Source organism: Pseudophryne corroboree, chromosome 3, assembly GCF_028390025.1.
Source record: "Pseudophryne corroboree isolate aPseCor3 chromosome 3, aPseCor3.hap2, whole genome shotgun sequence".
NCBI classification, from domain to species: domain Eukaryota; kingdom Metazoa; phylum Chordata; class Amphibia; order Anura; family Myobatrachidae; genus Pseudophryne; species Pseudophryne corroboree.
In genome coordinates, this window is record NC_086446.1 from 91820209 (window position 1) to 91840589 (window position 20381).

Here is a 20381-nt window from a genome sequence, read left to right on the forward strand (position 1 = left end):
AAGATACACTCCCAGAGGGCGGCGGCCTAGTGTGTGCAATGCTGCTAAAAGCAGCTAGCGAGCGATCAACTCGGAATGAGGGCCATAGTGTCAACTTCATAGCTGGGTGTCCTGACCGACACTTCGAGAAGCCTATCAGTAATTGTTCATATTTACCTGGATCGGCCACTCGATTGGCGCAACGATGGCTTCACAGATGTGTCAGTAATACGCCAGTTTGTCCCTCACCCTAGCACATAACCCTAACCTCCCCTCCTGCAGCCTAACCCTCTCCCTAGTGCCTAACCATAAACTACCCTCCCGCAGCCTAATATGAACCATCCCCCTAGTGCAGGCATGTCCAAACTGCGGCCCTCCAACTGTAGTGAAACTACATATCCCAGCATGCCCTGACACAGTTTTGTTGTCAGAGAATGCTGAAGCTGTGTCAGGGCATGCTGGGATTTGTAGTTTCTCAACAGCTGGAGGGCCGCAGTTTGGACATGCCTGCCCTAGTGCCTTACCCTAGCCATACCCCTAGTGCCTAATCATAAACTTCCCTCCTGCAGCCTAATACGAACCATCCCCCTAGTGCCTTACTCTAACCATACCCTCCCATAGCCTAACCCTAACCCTCTCTCTAGTGCCTAACCCTAACCTTCCCTCACAGCCTAACCCTCTCCCTTGTGCCTAATCCTCCACCTAGTGCCTAACCCTACCCTCCTGTAGCCTAACCCTCTCCCTAGTGTCTAACCCTAACCTCCCCTCCTGTAGCCTAACCCCCTCCTTAGTGTCTAACCCCAACCCTACCCTCCTGTAGCCTAACCCTCTCCCTAGTGTCTAACCCTTACCGCCCCTCCTGTCGCCTAACCCTAACCTTACCCTCCTGTAGCCTAACCCTCTCCATAGTGCCTAACCCTAACCTCCCCTCCTGTAGCCTAACCCTAACCTTACCCTCCTGTAGCCTAACCCTCTCCCTAGTGCCTAACCCTAACCTTACCCTCCTGTAGCCTAACCCTCTCCCTAGTGTCTAACCCTAACCGCCCCTCCTGTAGCCTAACCCTGACCTTACCCTCCTGTAGCCTAACTCTCTCCATAGTGCCTAACCCTAACCTCCCCTCCTGTAGCCTAACCCTAACCTTACCCTCCTGTAGCCTAACCCTCTCCCTAGTGCCTAACCCTAACCGCCGCTCCTGTCGCCTAACCCTAACCCTCTCCTTAGTGTCTAACCCTAACCCTCTACCTAGTGCCTAACGCTACCCTCCTGTAGCCTAACCCTCTCCCTAGTGCCTAACCCTAACCTTACCCTCCTGTAGCCTAACCCTCTCCCTAGTACCTAACCCTAACCTCCCCTCCTGTAGCCTAACCCTCTCCTTAGTGTCTAACCCTAACCCTCTCCCTAGTGTATAACCCTACCCTCCTGTAGCCTAACCCTCTCCCTAGTGCCTAACCCTAACTGCCCTTCCTATAGCCTAACCCTCTCCCTAGTGCCTAACCCTACTAACCCTAGCCTCCCCTCCTGTAGCCTAACCCTAACCCTCTCTTTAGTGTCTAACCCTAACCCTACCCTCCTGTAGCCTAACCTTAACCCTCCCCCTAGTGCCTAACCATAAACTCCCCTCAAACAGCCTTATACAAACCCCCTAGTGCCTTACCCTAACCCTACCTTCCCATAGCCTAACCCTAACCCTCTCTCTAGTGCCTAACCCTAACCTTCCCTCACACAGCCTAACCCTCTCCCTTATGCCTAATCCTCAACCTTGTGTCTAACCCTACCCTCCTGTAGCCTAACCCTAACCTTACCCTCCTGTAGCCTAACCCTTTCCCTAGTGCCTAACCCTAACCTCCCCTCCTGTAGCCTAACCCTAACCCTCTCCTTAGTGTCTAACCCTAACTCTACCCTCCTGTAGCCTAACCCTAACCCTCTCCTTAGTGTCTAACCCTAACTCTACCCTCCTGTAGCCTAACCCTAACCCTGTCCCTAGTGCCTTACCCTCCTGTAGCCTCACCCTCTCCCTCGTGCCTAACCCTAACCTTACCCTCCTGTAGCCTAACCCTCTCCCTAGTACCTAACCCTAACCTCCCCTCCTGTAGCCTAACCCTAACCCTCTCCTTATTGTCTAACCCTAACCCTACCCTCTGTAGCTTAACCCTAACCTTACCGTCCTGTAGCCTAACCCTCTCCCTAGTGCCTAATTCTAACCGCCCCTCCTGTAGCCTAACCCTAACCCTCTCCCTAGTGCCTAACCGTAACCTCCCGTCCTGTAGCCTAACCCTAACCTCCCGTCCTGTAGCCTAACCCTAACCCTCTCCCTAGTGCCTAACCCTAACCTCCCCTCCTGTAGCCTAACCCTAACCCTCTCCTTAGTGTCTAACCCTAACCCTCCCCACCTGCAGCCTAACCTTAACCCTCCCCTCACACAGCCTAATACAAACCCCCTAGTGCCTTTCCCTAACCCTACCTTCCCATAGCCTAACCCTCTCCCTAGTGCTTAACCCTAACCTTCCCTCACACAGCCTAACCCTCCCCCTAGTGCATTATCCTAAACCTACCCTCCTGTAGCCTAACCCTCTCCCTAGTGCCTAACCCTCTGATGCCTCGTAGAATGTCAGTATTTCACACATCAACATTGTGACCATGTCGACTTTCTGCATATGCTGATATAGCCAATGCCGACATCTATATTGTTCTAATATGCATTATTAACAATCACATGTACATCTCCCGCACCATCCGTCCAATCCACATGCTGATACGTCTATACATTGTTCCAAAAATTTTGCGGTATTACCACAATTGCTGTCTATGAGGTATATTCAATAGGAGTCGGATCCATTCCGACATGCAGTTGTCGGAATGGATCCGACAACCCCTATTCAATGGACGGCCAAATCCGAATGTCAGATTTGGCCGCCCTGTCAGGCCGATGCTGTCAGCGGCTGCGGATGCGCTGACAGCAGCGGCTAGGGGAGCAGAGATTGGCGGCTGTGAGCGGGAGGGGCTGGCTGCGGGGGACATGTGTGGAGCCGCAGGAGGAGCTAGCAGCAGGAAGAGAGGTGCTCCAGCGGCGGGGGGAGCACAGATCGGCGGCCGGCGGGAGGTGCTGGCAGAGAGGGAACATGTCTGCGGTGGCGGGGGGAGGCGCTGCAGGGAGAGAGGTGCGCTGGCCGGGGACGGCCAGGCACCTCTCTCCCTGCAGCGCCTTTCCCCTGCAGCCGCAGACATGTCCCCCCGCCAGCCGTCGATCTCAGCTCCCCCCCGCCACCCGCAGCACCGCTCCTCTCCTCACCTCAATCCGACTTGTTTTCAAGTTGGATTGAGTATGTCGGAAAAGGGGCCAAAACCTGTCGGATTTGACCCCATTTCCGACAGAAGCGCATGGATCGGCGTCTATTCCGCTGATCCACGTGTTTTCCGACAAGTTGGGAATTCCCGACTTGTCAGAAAAAATCAGCCCCTATTGAATAGGTCGAAACCCCTTCCGACCTATTTCTGTCGGAAGCTGCCGTCTTTCCAACAAGACGGCAGTTTCCGTCAGTTATTGAATACAGCCCTAAATTCCTCGTAACATAAACCCTATGCTCTGACAAAGACTCTGCATGCTTCCCAGTATGTATAACACACCCCACTGTCCTCCATGCTCAACAAACACACTGTTCCCATCAACCAATATAACATACCCTCAGCATAATCAATTACTATACTTTCCTCTCAATATTCCCATAATGCCCTGCTACAGCATTAGCATATGCTCCTCCTTCCTGCCATTGGAATCCACTGGGGTAAATTTACTAAGGTGGGAGTTTTTTTTAGAACTTGTGATGTTGCTCATAGCAACCAGTCAGATCTACTTAACATTTATCTTGCTACTTCTAGAAGATAATATATAGAATCTGATTGGTTGTTCTAAAAAAATCTCCCACCTTAGTAAATTTACCCCATTGTGTTATGTGGCTAAGGATGCGGTAGGGAGTGGGTGGAAGAGGAGAGATCTGAGATTGTCTTCTCAGAGGTCTATATGGAAAGAGAAAGAAGCCCTTGGAATGACCAGGCTTGTTCAGCTGTGTATGGGAGGAGCTCAGTACAGGAGGTGGTCCTCCATCTACCGATATGTGCATGTTTGGCCAGGCTGGTTCTCGGTGTTGTTGGAGACAGAAGCGACAGCCCTCAGTCTAAACCGCTGAAAAGGCGGATGGGAGTGGTATGCCCGCCACCCTGCTCCCACCACATTGCAGATATTGGGCATAATTCAGAGTTGAACACACACCGGATGATATGCATACAACTCTTATGGTGGGTGGACTGTGTGTGTACAGAATGGGTCCTGTGAGATTGCTCGCAGTGCCCCTTAAGCCACAGAATGATTGACATGCTGCAGCCATTTTGGGGTGGGGCGGACGCAGTAATGGGGACCATTTTCTTTTGGTGTGCCGAGGCCATCACAGAAGCCACAGGTGAGGTGTCTTTTGGCCTCCTGTGGTATTTACATATTTTTGCGGTGCAAACAGTGTCCACCTCTGAATCACCCTAAAGTCTGGTGGTCTGAGGTGTATTTATTTGGTGGTGATATATATATATATATATATATATCTATCTATCTATACATATATATATTTTGGTTCATTTGTTACTAACATACCGGTTTTATATATATTTATGTTCCGCAGTCAAAAACCAGCTCCATAATGTTTACCCAATTTATAATATTAATATTTCTGGAAGTCAAGTATATATAACAGTAACATTGATTAATCTTAATACACAGGATCACACAGTAGTGAAGAAGCAGTTCGGTGATAACATGACACCCTTCAGCCGGAGCCATCCCCTTGTATCAGGAGGACGGGTCAGAACCCAGAGCCCCATCACGGATCCCCCACCTCACTCACTGATCCATGAGAAAGACAATGAGCAGAAGATCCTGGAACTCACCAACAAGATCATTCAGCTGCTGACTGGAGAGGTGACTGCTGGGAATGGGACATTATACAGTAACACCAGGAGAGGTGTCTGGGTGATGACTGGAGAGGTGACTGCTGGGAATGGGACATTATACAGTAACACCAGGGGAGGTGTCTGGGTGATGACTGGAGAGGTGACTGCTGGGAATGGGACATTATACAGTAACACCAGGGGAGGTGTCTGGGTGATGACTGGAGAGGTGACTGCTGGGAATGGGACATTATACAGTAACACCAGGGGAGGTGTCTGGGTGATGACTGGAGAGGTGATTGCTGGGAATGGGGCATTATACAGTAACACCAGGGGAGGTGTCTGGGTGATGACTGGAGAGGTGACTGCTGGGAATGGGGCATTATACAGTAACACCAGGGGAGGTGTCTGGGTGATGACTGGAGAGGTGACTGCTGGGAATGGGGCATTATACAGTAACACCAGGGGAGGTGTCTGGGTGATGACTGGAGAGGTGACTGCTGGGAATGGGACATTATACAGTAACACCAGGGGAGGTGTCTGGGTGATGACTGTGTCATTCTGTGTGTCAGGTTCCTATAAGGTGTCAGGATGTCACTGTCTATCTCTCCATGGAGGAGTGGGAGTATGTAGAGGGACACAAGGATCTGTACAAGGACGTCATGATGGAGAATGACCGGCCCCTCACATCACTGGGTAAGAGACCTAACTAGATACACGTGCCCTGATAAATCCTAAAATCTTATTGTGTGTAAACAGTGTGTGATCGGATTCCAGACACTATGCCTAAGGACTAAAACTAGGTACACACAATGCAATATTTTTGGGCAAACTTGACGATTTTTTCTGCCAGTGGAAGGTTTGGGTATTGGCGCTATACACATCGCTTTTCTTCTTAAAGTTTCAGATTTTCTGCCACCCCACACTGAATTTGCATATGACCGCCCACACGGAGGATGAGGTGATCAGCGTAAACCATAGTAAATATGGCCAGGTTATCGGGAATGCCCATACACTGCATGATATCGGGACCTTTTGGTCGATCTCGTCTGTCACTGAATGATCGGATGATTGAAGGCGAGTCTTTCTATCCGTTTTATGGCTAAACCGCTCATGCCTACACACTACACCAGTGATTTTCAACCTTTTTTAACTTGCGGCACACCGACAAGACTTTCAAATTGCCAAGGCACACCATCAGTGCCCCACGGGGCAAAACAAACACATGCAGTGGCCCCCACAATAATTAAACAAACAGTTGCCCCCACAGTAATGAAACAAGCACATTGGCCCCCACAATAGTACAAGCACATTGGCCCTCACAGTAGTACAAATACATTGGACCTAAAATTATTAAAAGTAGTAAATCAAACAAACTGCCCCCCACATTAATACAAATACAATGACCTATCCAGTATTAAAACAATTGCTCTGTAACGTAAGAGAGTGTCCCTCCACAGAAAAACAAAACACACTGGCTCTTACTGTACCTATCTGTTGGTGAGAAAGAAGGAGCTCAGTTGTCACTGCCATTCAGTGAAGGGGAGCTTCAGCAGCCTTAAACACGTGTGACAGGAGAAGGGAGCAGCAGCACTAAGCAGACGCGGACAGGCAGGTGGGCGTGCGGGGACGCAGACAGGCAGGTGGGCGTGCGGGGACGCGGACAGGCAGGTGGGCGTGCGGGGACGCGGACAGGCAGGTGGGCGTGCGGGGACGGGGTGCAATGAAGCGCTGTGTGTGAATGACCTATGATGTGTATAGGTCATGGTCCGTGCCGCATCTGAGCTGCCCGGGTCCGAAATGTTATGTTAATTAAAGGTGGCAGATCCGCACCTAGTCAGCAGCTCAGGCGGCACACTTAGTAACTGCTCACGGCACACTAGTGTGCCGCGGCACAGCGGTTGAAAACCGCTGCACTACACGATGAAGCAGGACCAATAACTGCATAGTGTGTACCTAGTTTAAGACACTGCAACAACTCCCAGCTGTCACATTGTTAGATATTTGAACACTAGGTACCACTGTTTCCCCCAGCAGCTGGCGTCCATGTTCTCTAACTTGGATTAACTTGTGTTTTCTGAGTGAAATTGACATGACCGGTTGTTTCAGGAGACAAGTCCTGCATCCGTGCTCAGGACCCAGACCTGCCACAGCAACAAGAACACAAGGCCTCTCACTCTGGTAAGGCTTTCCCCTTTTTATGATAATAAGGAACCTATTTATCAATGAGTTTTAGCTATTTAAAACTCGTTGTGCATGATAAATGGTGCTCCAGCCAATCAGCTCCTGTCATGTGTTTGAAAAATGCCAGTTTGGAGCTGATTGGCTGGAGCAGCATTTATTATACGTAACAAGTTTTAAATAGCTAAAACTAGTTGATAAATGTGCCCCTAACTTGGCTCAAGTACTCTGAGGTACAGTGTGGCTTCCATTCTCAGCTGTGATAGGATACAGACACATTGGTGCCAAACCCTTGTCTCTGCTGTCATAGGCTTCGCTAAAGGGCGCTCTTTAGCAGCGGAGAGTATAAGTGTTATCAGCAGATTTTACATTTAATCCATCAATAAACATAGGTTATATTTTATGGTATAACTGGCTGTGGGCCTGGTTCAAATTCGCATGCAAGGGCAATGTGGTTTCTTGCTACTGTGCATGCATGGGGCTTGTGCGAAATTCAATGGTGGCAAGTTTCGATGTTGGGGTCTAAAGACAGACCAAATGGTATTACATGTAGCTACTGACAGTGGGCGTCTCCGTCCTTGCACATTCATAGTGTAACAGCACAGTAGTTATAAAGGTGCGGGCAGCTGTCCATTTGTACAGTGGAAGTCTTGTACTGTGGCATCCTGGGGTATATGCCAAGGTGCAGGGTGAGATGAAACCCCACCTCTGAGCCATGCCGCAATGTATTCAGCCATTGGTTGTGTCTTCCTTCAGATGAGTCCAGTAACAGATATACGCCAGAGAGATCCCAGGACTGTCCAGTGGTAAAACTCAAGTGCTCCCAGGATTACCAGACAGCGGTAACTGAGGTAACATAGCAAACTAAACTTCTACATTATAGTCTGCATTTCTCAACCTTTCTCTTACACAAACCCCCTCTCCATCCCCCCCGATTATGCCTGTAAATATCTAATGAATGGTATTTTCTTATATATTTACACAAAATCCTACTGAGGTAAATTTCCCTGAATACACTAGAGTTGCACCTTACAGCACCTCTACCACTTGGTGAGAATCTCTGCTGTCCTCTACATGTTGTGTCTGCACTTTATGTACCTCAGGACACAAAACTGACAATTGTGGGCGTTCTACCAGAGACTAGGAATGGAGAAGACCTGGGTGCCCGGTGTAAACAGCCACATGAGGCGAAGGAAGGTGAGTGAACCTGCTCTTACTCTCTAAGTAATTCACTAAATAAGTAATAAGTGCTCACTGTTATCTTGCACTCCCATTAGGTTACCTACGAACAACATTAAGATTTATATTCAAAGGGAAGATGATGTGTCCGTCCCATAGATTCTGTAAAGTAATACTTACAGTATTACTGTTATATTAATATTATATTTCTGGTCATTTAACTTCAGGGCTCAAAATAAGCCCAGTTTGTACGCTTCGTCGAGATGCGTCCGTTTCACTGTGATAAATACTTATATATTTTTTGTCTTAATTATCCACTAAGGGTGTGAAGTATCAAGCTGTGAAAATAGTGGAAAAGTAGCCTATGGCAACCAATCAGCTTTTGAGGTAGCATTTATCAAGTACATTCTATAAAATGATAGGCAGATGCTGATTGGTCTCTATGGACAGTTTCACCACTCTATTCACTGCTTTGAATATTGGTGGTCATTCCGAGTAGTTCGCTCGGTATTTTTTTCTCGCAACGGAGCGATTAGTCGCTAATGCGCATGCGCAATGTCCGCAGTGCGACTGCGCCAAGTAAATTTGCTATGCAGTTAGGTATTTTACTCACGGCATTACGAGGTTTTTTCTTTGTTCTGGTGATCGGTGTGTGATTGACAGGAAGTGGGTGTTTCTGGGCGGAAACAGGCCGTTTTATGGGTGTGTGCGAAAAAACGCTACCGTTTCTGGGAAAAACGCGGGAGTGGCTGGAGAAACGGGGGAGTGTCTGGGCGAACGCTGGGTGTGTTTGTGACGTCAAACCAGGAACGACAAGCACTGAACTGATCGCAGATGCCGAGTAAGTCTGGAGCTACTCAGAAACTGCTAAGAAGTGTCTATTCGCAATTTTGCTAATCTTTCGTTCGCAATTTTTATAAGCTAAGATTCACTCCCAGTAGGCGGCGGCTTAGCGTGTGCAAAGCTGCTAAAAGCAGCTTGCGAGCGAACAACTCGGAATGAGGGCCATTAACCCCTGTGTGTACTTGTACTAGGTACGTTGTAGCTACAGGAAGTTCAGAAAGTCCCTCCGCAGTGTCTGTGTGCTATGCAAGTCTCCCTGCAGAGAATGTGTGCTAAGTAATATGACAATATCATTGTTTTTAAACCCTTTATTTACATGAAATGAAAGATCATTTATTAGGTTCTTATCTACATTAAGGGGGACATTTACTAAGCAGTGATAAGAGTGGAGAAGTGAGCCAGTGGAGAAGTTGCCCATGACAACCAATCAGCACTGAAGTAACATCTATAATTTGCATACTATAAAATGATACAGAGCTGCTGATTGGTTGATGGGACAACTTCTCCACTGGCTGACTTCTCCGCTCTTATCACTGCTTAGTAAATGTCCCCCTAATACCCCTTTTCCACTAGCTCTTTTAAACATGGGTAAATGCTCGGGGGCGCGCATTTACCCGTGTTTTTCCCTAGTGGAAACGGGTCCCCCGGCAAATTCCCGGATCAAGTGATCCGGGAATCCTACCCTGGTAGCTAGCCGGGTTGAACACGTGTTCAACCCGGCTAGCGGTCTAGTGTGAACGGAAGCCGTGTCGAGGCGACACGGCTCCCATTCACAGTGCATAGGGAGGGCGGCGCTGGGAGATCATGTGATCTCCCAGCGCCGCCCCTGCCGCGTCACTAGCGCGTCACCAACCCGGCAATTGCCGGGTTGGTGAGCGCTGTCTGTAGGGGGCTGTAGCACGGGTCGCAGCCGTGTCAGACGACACGGTTGCGACCCATGCTACGCTAGTGGAAAAGGGGTATAAGTGTTGAAAGTATTGTCTCTCTCTGGCCTTTCACTTCCACAGAGGAAATCTGCAGCCAGAGACAGGGCTCACTGCGGAGGGACTTTTTCAGCTCCCTGTGTATACATGTGTATGTCCACATATCGCCTTCTCTTTAGGAGCACATTTTTTGACGGCATTGCTTCATTGAGGTAGACAAATATTGAAAATTGGGTCAGATTTATGGAAAATGGGTAACCTAGGTTTGGTGACCTGGTGGAAAATCGGGAACTTTATTTGCCTTTTTGCTATTACTATTTTGTTTATTAATTTATGTACTTTTGTGACTAAATGGGTATAGAAGGGACCTGACCTCCACTGTACATATGCAGTGTGTAGCTACCTAAAAACTAATCACATGTAGCATTCCACTTCAGCAACTGGAGACTGCCCCCTAACAATCCCATTTTAGAAATATCTGCATTCTTTGATTGGGTGAGAGGGCACAAGCCTGGGATCAGAGGCTGCCATTGACAATCTGGTTACAGTATAAAGCTGGGCCTCCATTCTGCCATTTTGGCCTACTCTGTATAAGTGGGTGGGTGGGTGGGAATAAATTGGTCATCTTTGGTTGGTACATGCCAACTTGTTTTGAGCATTCCTAGACATTAACCACTTGCCTGGTGTAAACGTATGGGATACAACCGCAGCTAGGAGTACGGTTCCTGACCAGGTTGTATCACATACATTGGTTCGCCCCTGCTTTGTTCCCCCTCTGTACGGAGGAAATCCGTTCTGCACCACCGACATTACTCCTGAAATCTCGCCCCAGAATGCTGTGCGAGCAGCATTCCTGGGCCCATGTCCCAGAACTAAAAATGTGAGGAGGGGAACATCGTGGGGTGTGGAAGGGCGTATGATGCCCCACAGATTCTTTGGCTGGGGGGGGAATATATATAAACAAAATAACCTACATAGTGTACATAGTGACACATGGGGGGGGGGGGCACTAAATAGTGGTGGCCCATTGACATTGGGGGTGAGGGTGGGGTCTTTGCCACAGGGATCTATTACCAGTAGGGGGTGATAATGCTGGGTATTATTTTGCCACTGGGTGGGCTATTTCTACTAAGGGGAGAGAAGTATTTTACAATGGGGGCCTGTGGACACACGGGTGAGGGGACACTTTTGTAAAACACCCCCTAAGTATATTGTTTTTTAATAAAATATTTAAATATCATCTTAAAAATACATTTAAAGCTTAATTCTATTAAAAAAATAAATATTTAAATTTCTGGCTGGTAAAGTGGGGGAACGGTGGGGCATTAGACAGGATTACACTGGGAAGAACAGGCAATGCCTGATTGAGATGACACAAAATGGGGTATGAATTAATTTTGCAACTGTCTTCATTTTATAGAGGGTGAGCAACTTATAGATTCTGTAATGGCATAAATCGTAATTGTACTTGTTATTCACTTGTATTTTCTTCTTAAATCCTTAATATTACAAATAAAAACAACCATATGTAGGAAAGAACATGAATTCTTCTGACAGACCAGACGTGGAAGCAGGTCATGACATCATCATTAAGCGTCATGAGAAAGCCAGCATAGCCTCAGATATTCAAACAGAAGTCCGCCATGATGACATATCGACGAATTCTTTAAAAAAAGATAAAACTATTAATAACATCTCACGTTTTGGAACAGACAGTCGAAATCCCACCAGCAAAAATAAGCTAACGTGTTCGGAATGTGACAAAGGTTTTTCCTGCAAATCTCACCTTGTTTTACATCAGAGAAGTCACACGGGTGAAAAACCATTTACCTGCGCAGAATGTGGCCAACGCTTTATCAGCAAACCCAGGCTTATCGCCCACCAGAGAAGTCACACCGGAGAAAAACCATATCCGTGTTCCGAGTGCGGAAAGGGTTTTTATAGCAATTCTCATCTGGTCGTCCATCGGCGAATTCACAAAGGAGAGAAACCATTTTCCTGCTCTGAGTGTGGTAAAACCTTTAACGACAGGTCGAATTACATCAGACACCAGAAAGTCCACACCGGAGAGAGGCATTTTTCATGTCCTGACTGCGGGAAAAGCTTTGCCCAAAACTGCCACCTGCTCGTACACCAAAAAAAACACACAGGGGGGAAACACTTTTCCTGTTCCAAATGCAGAAGGTTTTTCCCAACGCGAGTAGGTCTCCACAGCCATCTGAGGACCCACAACGACAAACTGTTTTCTTGCTCAGAGTGTAGTAAAACCTTTATTAATATCGTCAGCTTCGCTAGACACAAGAGGATGCACACCGGCGAAAACTTATTGGCGTGCCCCGAGTGTGGAAAACGTTTTATTAATAAATCTCACCTGGCAACACATACCAGGACTCACACGGGAGAGAAGCCTTTTGCATGTTCTGATTGTGGGAAAAGTTTCAGCGATAAATCAGGCTTTAATAGACACCGCAAGACTCACCAGTACCAGACACCATTTAATTGCTCAGAGTGTGGGAGGACGTTCAAGCGTAAAATAAATCTTCTTGCACATCAGAGGATTCACACAGGGATTAAAGTGTTTTCATGTGCTAAGTGTAAAAGAGACTTTGACAGTCAGTCAGACCTAGAGTCACACCGGAAAAGCCATGAGGAAGAGAAGCCCCTACCGTGTACGCTGTGTGGAAAGACCTACGTCAGTAAATTGCGCCTGCTCGCACATCAGAGGCGACACACCAAGCGGTTTTCTTGCTCGCAATGCGGGAAGTGTTTTAACGAAAAGTCAAGCTTTGTCAAGCATCAGAGGATTCACACGGGGGAGAAACCATACGCATGCTCGGACTGCGGGAAAACATTTTCCGTCAAGTCAAACATGATCAGACACCTGAGAGTTCACACAGGAGAGAGGCCGTTCGCCTGCTCCGAGTGTGGGAAAACTTTTAGCGTGAAGCTGCGACTCGTCCGCCACCAGAAAATCCACACTGGGGAGATATCGTTTCCGTGTTCCAAGTGCCCGGAAACTTTTAGCGATAAATCAAATTTGGTTCGACACAGACGGACTCACAAAGTAGATAAGCTGTTCGCGTGCTCTAAATGTGAGAAAAGCTTTACGCGTCTCTCTCGACTGACGCGGCACCAGAGGACCCACACGCAGATACAAGCATTTCACTGTTCTGCCTGTGAAAAGAGTTTTACAAATAAGGCATATTTAAAAAAACACATGAAAAGCCATGATGAACAGAAAACCTCTGAGATTACCAATGTGGGGGTGCAGTAGGTGTACCCTCAATGCTGATTTAACCATATCTTAAGAGGCTTTTTTATTTATTGATTTATTTATTTATTGATGTATTTATTAATATGCAGAAAAGGGGACGTCTCACCCCAAAGATTGGCTGTGTTTTCTTAATTAGAGACAATTCAAAGAGAGGCTGGGAAGTGAACATAGGATATTAATCACTTCCTGGGTACTCCCTTCTCCCATCATGTCTCACATCAGCACTTCCTAGGTCAGTGACCTAGAACACGAAGGTCTTTCCTCCTTGCAGCATATTGCTGGACCACTTCAGTACCCGAAGATGACTCTTAGGTCCAGTGTAGCTGGAGCCCTTATTGCTAATGGGATTATGCTAGTTGCAGGTAGTATTTCATTATCAGTCCTGGAAGAGTAGACGGGGCGCAAACCTAATGCGGTTTGTCTGGGATCTATTCTTTCTTTACATACATGATCTGCTTGTGCTAGGCTTTGTGACCAGCAATGACATCATGCAACGTGTGACATGTTGGCCGCCGGTGGTGAGTCGGTGTAATTGCAGCCTGTTTCTATGTGTTTAGCCTCACCTGTTTGATAGTTGATCATTATGTGGGGAGTCTCTGTACTACTATCTGGCTCTTGTCTGTGTTAGACTCACCTGCAGGTGTTTGTGCAATTACCTTGTGCCTGGCTTCCAGCCATCCTGATTGGGCCGTGTTCCCTTATTACCCAGCTAGCTTTGCAGTTCTGGGCTGGTGATAGGCGTTCTGTTAAGATACCTGTATGTTCCTGAATAGAGTCTTGTCCAGTATTGCATCTGTGTCCAGGCCCTGTCTGATACTGGAATCCTGTGTACTCGGCTCTGGCAGAGTCCAGAGCTTCCTATGAGCTGTTCCTGTCCTGGTGTGTTCCTGTGATCCAGTAGCCCTGAGTCCTGGTGTCCGGAGCCTGTTAAAGATATCTGTCTGGCTTTCCTGTTATGTGAGCCTGTGTCTGCAGCTTTGGGGGTCCTTGTCCGTCCGCCTGTATTCACACCGGTTTCGTGAGTAGCGGCTCTGCCGTACCTTATGACCTTGGCCGTATCTGTCCGTTATATTTGCTTTGGATTTTCTGCAGAGGGTTCTGCGTATACTGTCATCGCCGGTACACAGTAGTATTGTGTCGGCGTGTGGACAGCATTTCCTTTGTTGTAGTTTGTCCTGGCGGCTGAGCCGCACATATTGTTGTTTGAGTTCTGTAGTTGCCCCTAACTCGGGTTTCTGTTTAGTTAGAGGTTCCCTTTGTTATTGCCCCATCTCAGTTTACGCCTTGTCTCCAACTAAGACCGGGGGGCATCGGAGTTGGGCAGACATAATCCGCCCTTCAAACGCGGCTGCCATGGGCCCAAGCAAACATAGTCTCGCAGGCGTAGACTGACCACGAGGGTGAGACAACGGAGTCAGGGCTCCTTAGGGGTTGCTGCGGAGCTCCGCTTCCACTGCAGCATTATGTTCCTGGTACTTGGGGCTCATCCGCCCAGTTCCAGGAGTACCAAGTACAGTGAACGTAACACAGCGTGTGTTGTGTGACATGAAAAGCAATTAACAACATTCAGAGATAAGTATTTATGTACATATTTATTTGTATAAGATAGAAATCACAAACCTCACAATCCTGGTGATACACAGTATATACTGATCCATAAATTCAGATGGACAAATCTGGCAGTCCCTTATAGAACATGTACGGTTATCTAAATGTATGGTGCAGTATATGGTGCCAGGATTGTGAGGTTTTCCATGAGTATCTATTGGGGTATGAGACTCAGGGTCGACACCTAGTGGTCGACAGGGGCTAGGTCGACGCTGCCATTAGTTCGACATGAAAAAAGGTCGACATGAGTTTTTCATGGGGTTTTTTGTGTCGTTTTCTTCGTAAAGTAACCTGGAACACCAATTAGTGCACCGTGTGACCTCGCATGGCTCGCTTCACTCGCCATGCTTCGGGCAAGGTGCCTCACTCTGCTACCGCTGTACTCGGCACCGGTTACCGTTCCCAATCGTAGTCCACATGGATCGTAAAGTATGAAAAAGTTAAAAAAATGATTTTTTCTCTCTCTAAAAAACGCATGTCGACCTTGTTCATGTCGGCCTAACTGTCGTGTAGACCTATTTCTAGTGTCGACATATTCACTGTCGACCAATGGGTGTCGACCTAAGTGGTGTCGACCCAGAGTCCGGATACCATCTTTTGTGTTATATTATAGTCTATATGAGATAACCTTGGTACAGTTTAAGGGTGACTTTCTTTGTTACATATTTTTTAATTATGTCCAAATACCCCTAAATAAGCTAATAGGTGGAGGACTAGTTATCCCACACTGATCAGTCAGAATACCTGGAACCATTTCCTGAGCTCTGCTGGAACTGTCCGTTATATTACACTGTGATAACCTTTCAGGGACTTATCTGGAATGACGCTACGTACCCTGTTTTACTGTCTTCAGCCTCCCTTCGGACAGCAGAGGTACTGGTGACATGCTTAAACACTAGCATAATATTACATTATTAATTATTGCATTACGTTGTTACATTATAATTTATTATTTTATTACTAATATAGGAAACTATTTATTGTACTTTTTACTTGATACATCTGTACCCACAATGGGTCAGATTATTCCTAGCATTATTTTGTTGAGGCCTAATTCATGTTTTGTACGCAATGCGAAGTGATTATAGGCAGCCGGCGCATGTGCTGCGATCTCCGTGCACAAAGATGCTGCGTTCCCGCTGGCAATGAGGATTTCATGGCAAAGTGATTTAACAGGAAGTGACACTTTGGGGTGTTAACGGGCAATGGTTGGAAATACGCAGGCGTGTCATGCCCATTTTCCTGGCGTGTATCTGTCATCAGCTACGAGCTCGTACGTGCAACAACATGGCGTTAGAGTTGCTACTGCTGTGTACAGTCTGCGTAGCCATAGACCAACCCGTAACCTCGAGGTTCCTCGGTTTTCCACATAGACTGTGAGTTTGCGATAGCTCCGGACGGCGTCTCTTTTCATTTCTAAGCAGCAGCATTTGCTACCATCATCAGTTCCAACGCCTAAACAAAAATTGCAATTGCATTTACGTACAAACATGAAATAGGCCCAGGGTGCCCTCTGAGTTTGTGATAGGCTGAAGTCTCTATAATAGGGATTCCCAACTACGGCCCTCAAGGCACACTAAGGGGTACATTCTTTTAAGATGGGATGTTGCCCATAGCAACCAATCAGATTCCAGGTATTATCTTCTAGAAGGTGCTAAATAAATGAGAAGTAGAATCTGATTGGTTGCTGTGGGCAACATCCCATCTTAAACAACTCCCATTTTAGTAAATGTACCCCTAAAAGCCATAGCCATACTTGAGCAAAGGTGACATAATTAGTACCTTTTTTTATTTAACCATCTGTGCTCAAGCACGGATATCATTATAACCTGGACTGTTAGTGTGTCTTGAGGACCGAGGTTGGGAAACGCTGCTCTATGGAGTGTTTTGTGTAGAGCCTAATTACCCAGTGTGGCTGTAGGATTGGTGGCACTTTAAAGAGCAAGTAAACCCAATATAGGACACTACTATATGCCACGGGAGAAAAGCAGGGGATACAGAGCACTGGCTAGGGGGATGGGGGTGGCTCAGAGCCACTGCAGAGTACAGAAGGTCAAGAGTTGGACTTTGGAATGTGCTATTCCTTGGAAGAGCAGAAAAGTAAGGGTGGTGACCATAACCAGATAGATATTTGTGATTTAGTGGGTGTGGTAATATGTATTATAGGTTGAGGTTACCCTCAGCATGGTTATGTGAAGGGGAGGGTGCATAATTTAGGGTGTGAGGAGCAGGTCATTTAGGGTAGAGACTAATAGTGACTATGGGGTCTATTCATGAAGAAGTGAAAACAGTGGAGAAGTAAGCCTGTGGAGAAGTTGCCCATGGCAACCAATCAGCCGCTCAGTACAATTGTATAGTGTGCAAATGATAAATGTTACTTCAATGCTGATTGGTTGCCATGGGCAACTTCTCCACTGGCTCACTTCTCCACTCTTATCACTGCTTCATGAATAGACCCCCTATATGTGTTTACAGTATAAGTAGAGGATGTGACCTATAGCGTTATGCATGTCAGTGTAAAGGTCACTCCTCTCTAGTTTTCTTGGTGTTTCAGTAATTAATTATGCTGCCTTTTTGTTTGTGAGAAGATTAACTTATTTCAGTATGAAATTTAAGTCACCACGGAGGTCCATGACCTCCATATGTTTTGCTCAGCTTGTGGCTTCAGCCTGTGCGAGTTAATAAACGTATAAGGTGCAAGGGTTGCTACTATACCTGCATAGCATCCTGTAAATGCCTGGTTTGTATGACTGCAGCTTGGCATTGCTTATAAATGTGACTTGTGATGACAGCACTTAACTGAACTTTTAGGTATTTATTTTTTCAAAGGGTGCTTTAAAGAGTTTGCTGTGGGCATTGTGGCCCGAGAATGTTGGGGAACCGCTGATCTAATTAGTTCTAAAACTGCCTAACTGGATTTCCAAGTCACAGTGTGTTTGGGCGAATGGTAGAGCTAGGGGGTCCTGATACTGAGCCATACCTAATGCAGATGCATTACCGGGCGCCCGCTGCAGATGGCATGCTAATGTGACCACACTGCCCCTCACCCCCGCTCTCGCTAGATGCGGACGCCTTCGAACCTGCCTACATCTTAGAATAAGGACCCTGATCTCTAATTATGTCTGTAAGTAAAGTCTCCGCTAGGATCAGGATGCCACTTACTGTATGGATTTTGTATTGGCTCCGGGGATTGAGGGGGGGAGGGGAGGGGTTATTTCCTCTTTAAATGGTTGTACGGTAAAATGCTCCTTGTAATAGAAGGATCTGCACGTATTTTAATGTAACATTTGAATATGGTTTTATTTTTACGATTGTTGGTCGGATTCAGAGGTGGATGCAAGGCCCGTCGCTGCTGTGTTCCCGTACGCAGCGGATCTGAGAAGTTATGTAAATGTCATAGCCGCCATCTTATGTGCAAACAAGTCAGACTTAACGTTGCTCAGAATATCTCTTTCAAATAAGATGCTGGGGTGTGAACCGCTGTGTAAGAAGACACAGTGACTCTCTGCGACCCACCCCTGTTACTTCCTCCCAGCGCTGTCTGTCAATCACTCAGAGTCCTAATCCACAGTATGCCCGTCAACGCAAATGACCAGTTGTGCAAAAATGGAAACTGCGCCCACCTCTGACTCAGACCTTGGAGTAAATTTACTAAGATGAGAGTTCTGTTTAAGATGGGATGTTGCCCAACCAATCAGATTCCAGGTATTATCTTCTAGAAGGTGCTAGATAAATGAGAAGTAGAATCTGATTGGTTGCTATGGGCAACATCCCATCTTAAATAGAACTCCCATCTTAGTAAATTTACCCCCTTGTGTTCCCAAACACATTTGTGGCTGTAATTATTTATTTTTCACTATGGGTGTTTTTATGGTACTGACATAGTAATAGAGTATTAGAACAGACTACCTCTGTGATGAAATGTATTAATGTCATGGACAGCTCGGTGACCTGAAGTCCAGGATCAGGCCACACGGCGACATTGTTACAACAATAAAAATGCAAAATCACTTGTCTTCATCTTTCCTTATTCACCATCCTCACATTATTGGGGGGAGGAGGAGGGGAAGGGGGAAGGGAGGTGCGATGAGGTCAATGGATGGGGAGGCACTGGCTAATATCAGAGCTAGATTTACACACACATATATGATATGGTGGCGAGTTTTGATTATAAAAATTATTAGAATAATATAAAAAAGATATGAATAATACAAAGATGATATTTATAAGTTATAAATATCTTTGTATTATAATAATTTTTACAGTCAAAACTCTGGAGTATACTGGTGTATGGCAGGTGAAGCACTGCCTACACTGACTGCACGTAAAAAAAATTTCTTGAAGGGGGGGGGGGAGCTATTCAATTAGCGGGGAAGTGATTGTACCAAGGCATGCTCTGCTGCTACTAGTGATTACACTTTCTCATTTATCTGGGAAGCATATTGTGGAGTACAAAACTCATGAGCAGATCTTTCATTGATTCTACTGGCCTGGATTCCAGGGGGTAAATTTACTAAGATGGGAGTTCTATTTAAAATGTGTTGTTGCCCATAGCAACCAATCAGATTCCAGGTATTTTGTTCTAGAAGGTGCTAGATAAATGAGAACTAGAATCTGATTGGTTGCTATGGGCAACATCCCATCTTAAATAGAACTCCCATCTTAGTAAATTTACCACCATGTGAGAGATATGGTCAAGCTTGTGCCTATGGATAAACCATTCCCTAGAGCTCCTCTCCAACCCTCTTTATACTAACACCTAGGGGGAAATTCAATTGTGGGTGGGCAATAAAAAAACTGGCGGGGGTTTTGCTATGCAGTTGAAGGACAGAAAATTGGATGCAGTGATTACATAAATTTTAGATAAAATCACCACGACTTGCTGTGGAACCCATGGCGACACTAACTCCCCTCCCCCGGAAAACTAATTATGCAGGTGGAAGTTTCATATTCGTATAAATAGTCTGTAATTACTCACCTTCCGAAGCGCTGTCTTTTCCAACATCGGGATCCGATCCTCAGCAGCAGTGGTGAGTATGTGAGGTGCGTGTGTGTGACACCCACCTGCTCCCCCCCCTGGATAATTACATCTCCCAGCAGCCCCCTTCTCAGTGTGAAGCTTGAAGGAAGACCACCGTCGGGAGCCGCGGAAACCACCGGACAGGTTATGATTCTTTTTTTTTTCTCTCTGACGTCCTAGTGGATGCTGGGAACTCCGTAAGGACCATGGGGAATAGCGGCTCCGCAGGAGTCTGGGCACAACTAAAAGAAAGCTTTTAGACTACCTGGTGTGCACTGGCTCCTCCCACTATGACCCTCCTCCAAGCCTCAGTTAGATTTTTGTGCCCGGCCGAGCTGGATGCACACTAGGGGCTCTCCTGAGCTCTTAGAAAGAAAGTATATTTTAGGTTTTCTATTTTACAGTGAGACCTGCTGGCAACAGGCTCACTGCAACGAGGGA

The 20381-nt window shown here is 46.7% G+C and overlaps 1 protein-coding gene across 1 annotated transcript in view; it reads left to right on the forward strand.

The window, feature by feature from the left end:
- Positions 1 to 18930, forward strand: part of LOC135054836 (oocyte zinc finger protein XlCOF7.1-like) — a 45150-nt gene extending 26220 nt beyond the window's left edge. Inside the window, exons 3-8 of the mRNA XM_063958221.1 lie at positions 4746 to 4943; positions 5485 to 5608; positions 7022 to 7093; positions 7850 to 7944; positions 8197 to 8290; positions 11571 to 18930. Coding sequence (XP_063814291.1) covers positions 4746 to 4943; positions 5485 to 5608; positions 7022 to 7093; positions 7850 to 7944; positions 8197 to 8290; positions 11571 to 13312 — 2325 coding nt within the window. The 3' untranslated portion in view covers positions 13313 to 18930. The remainder of the gene's footprint in view (positions 1 to 4745; positions 4944 to 5484; positions 5609 to 7021; positions 7094 to 7849; positions 7945 to 8196; positions 8291 to 11570) is intronic.
- Positions 18931 to 20381: the final 1451 nt, after the last annotated feature.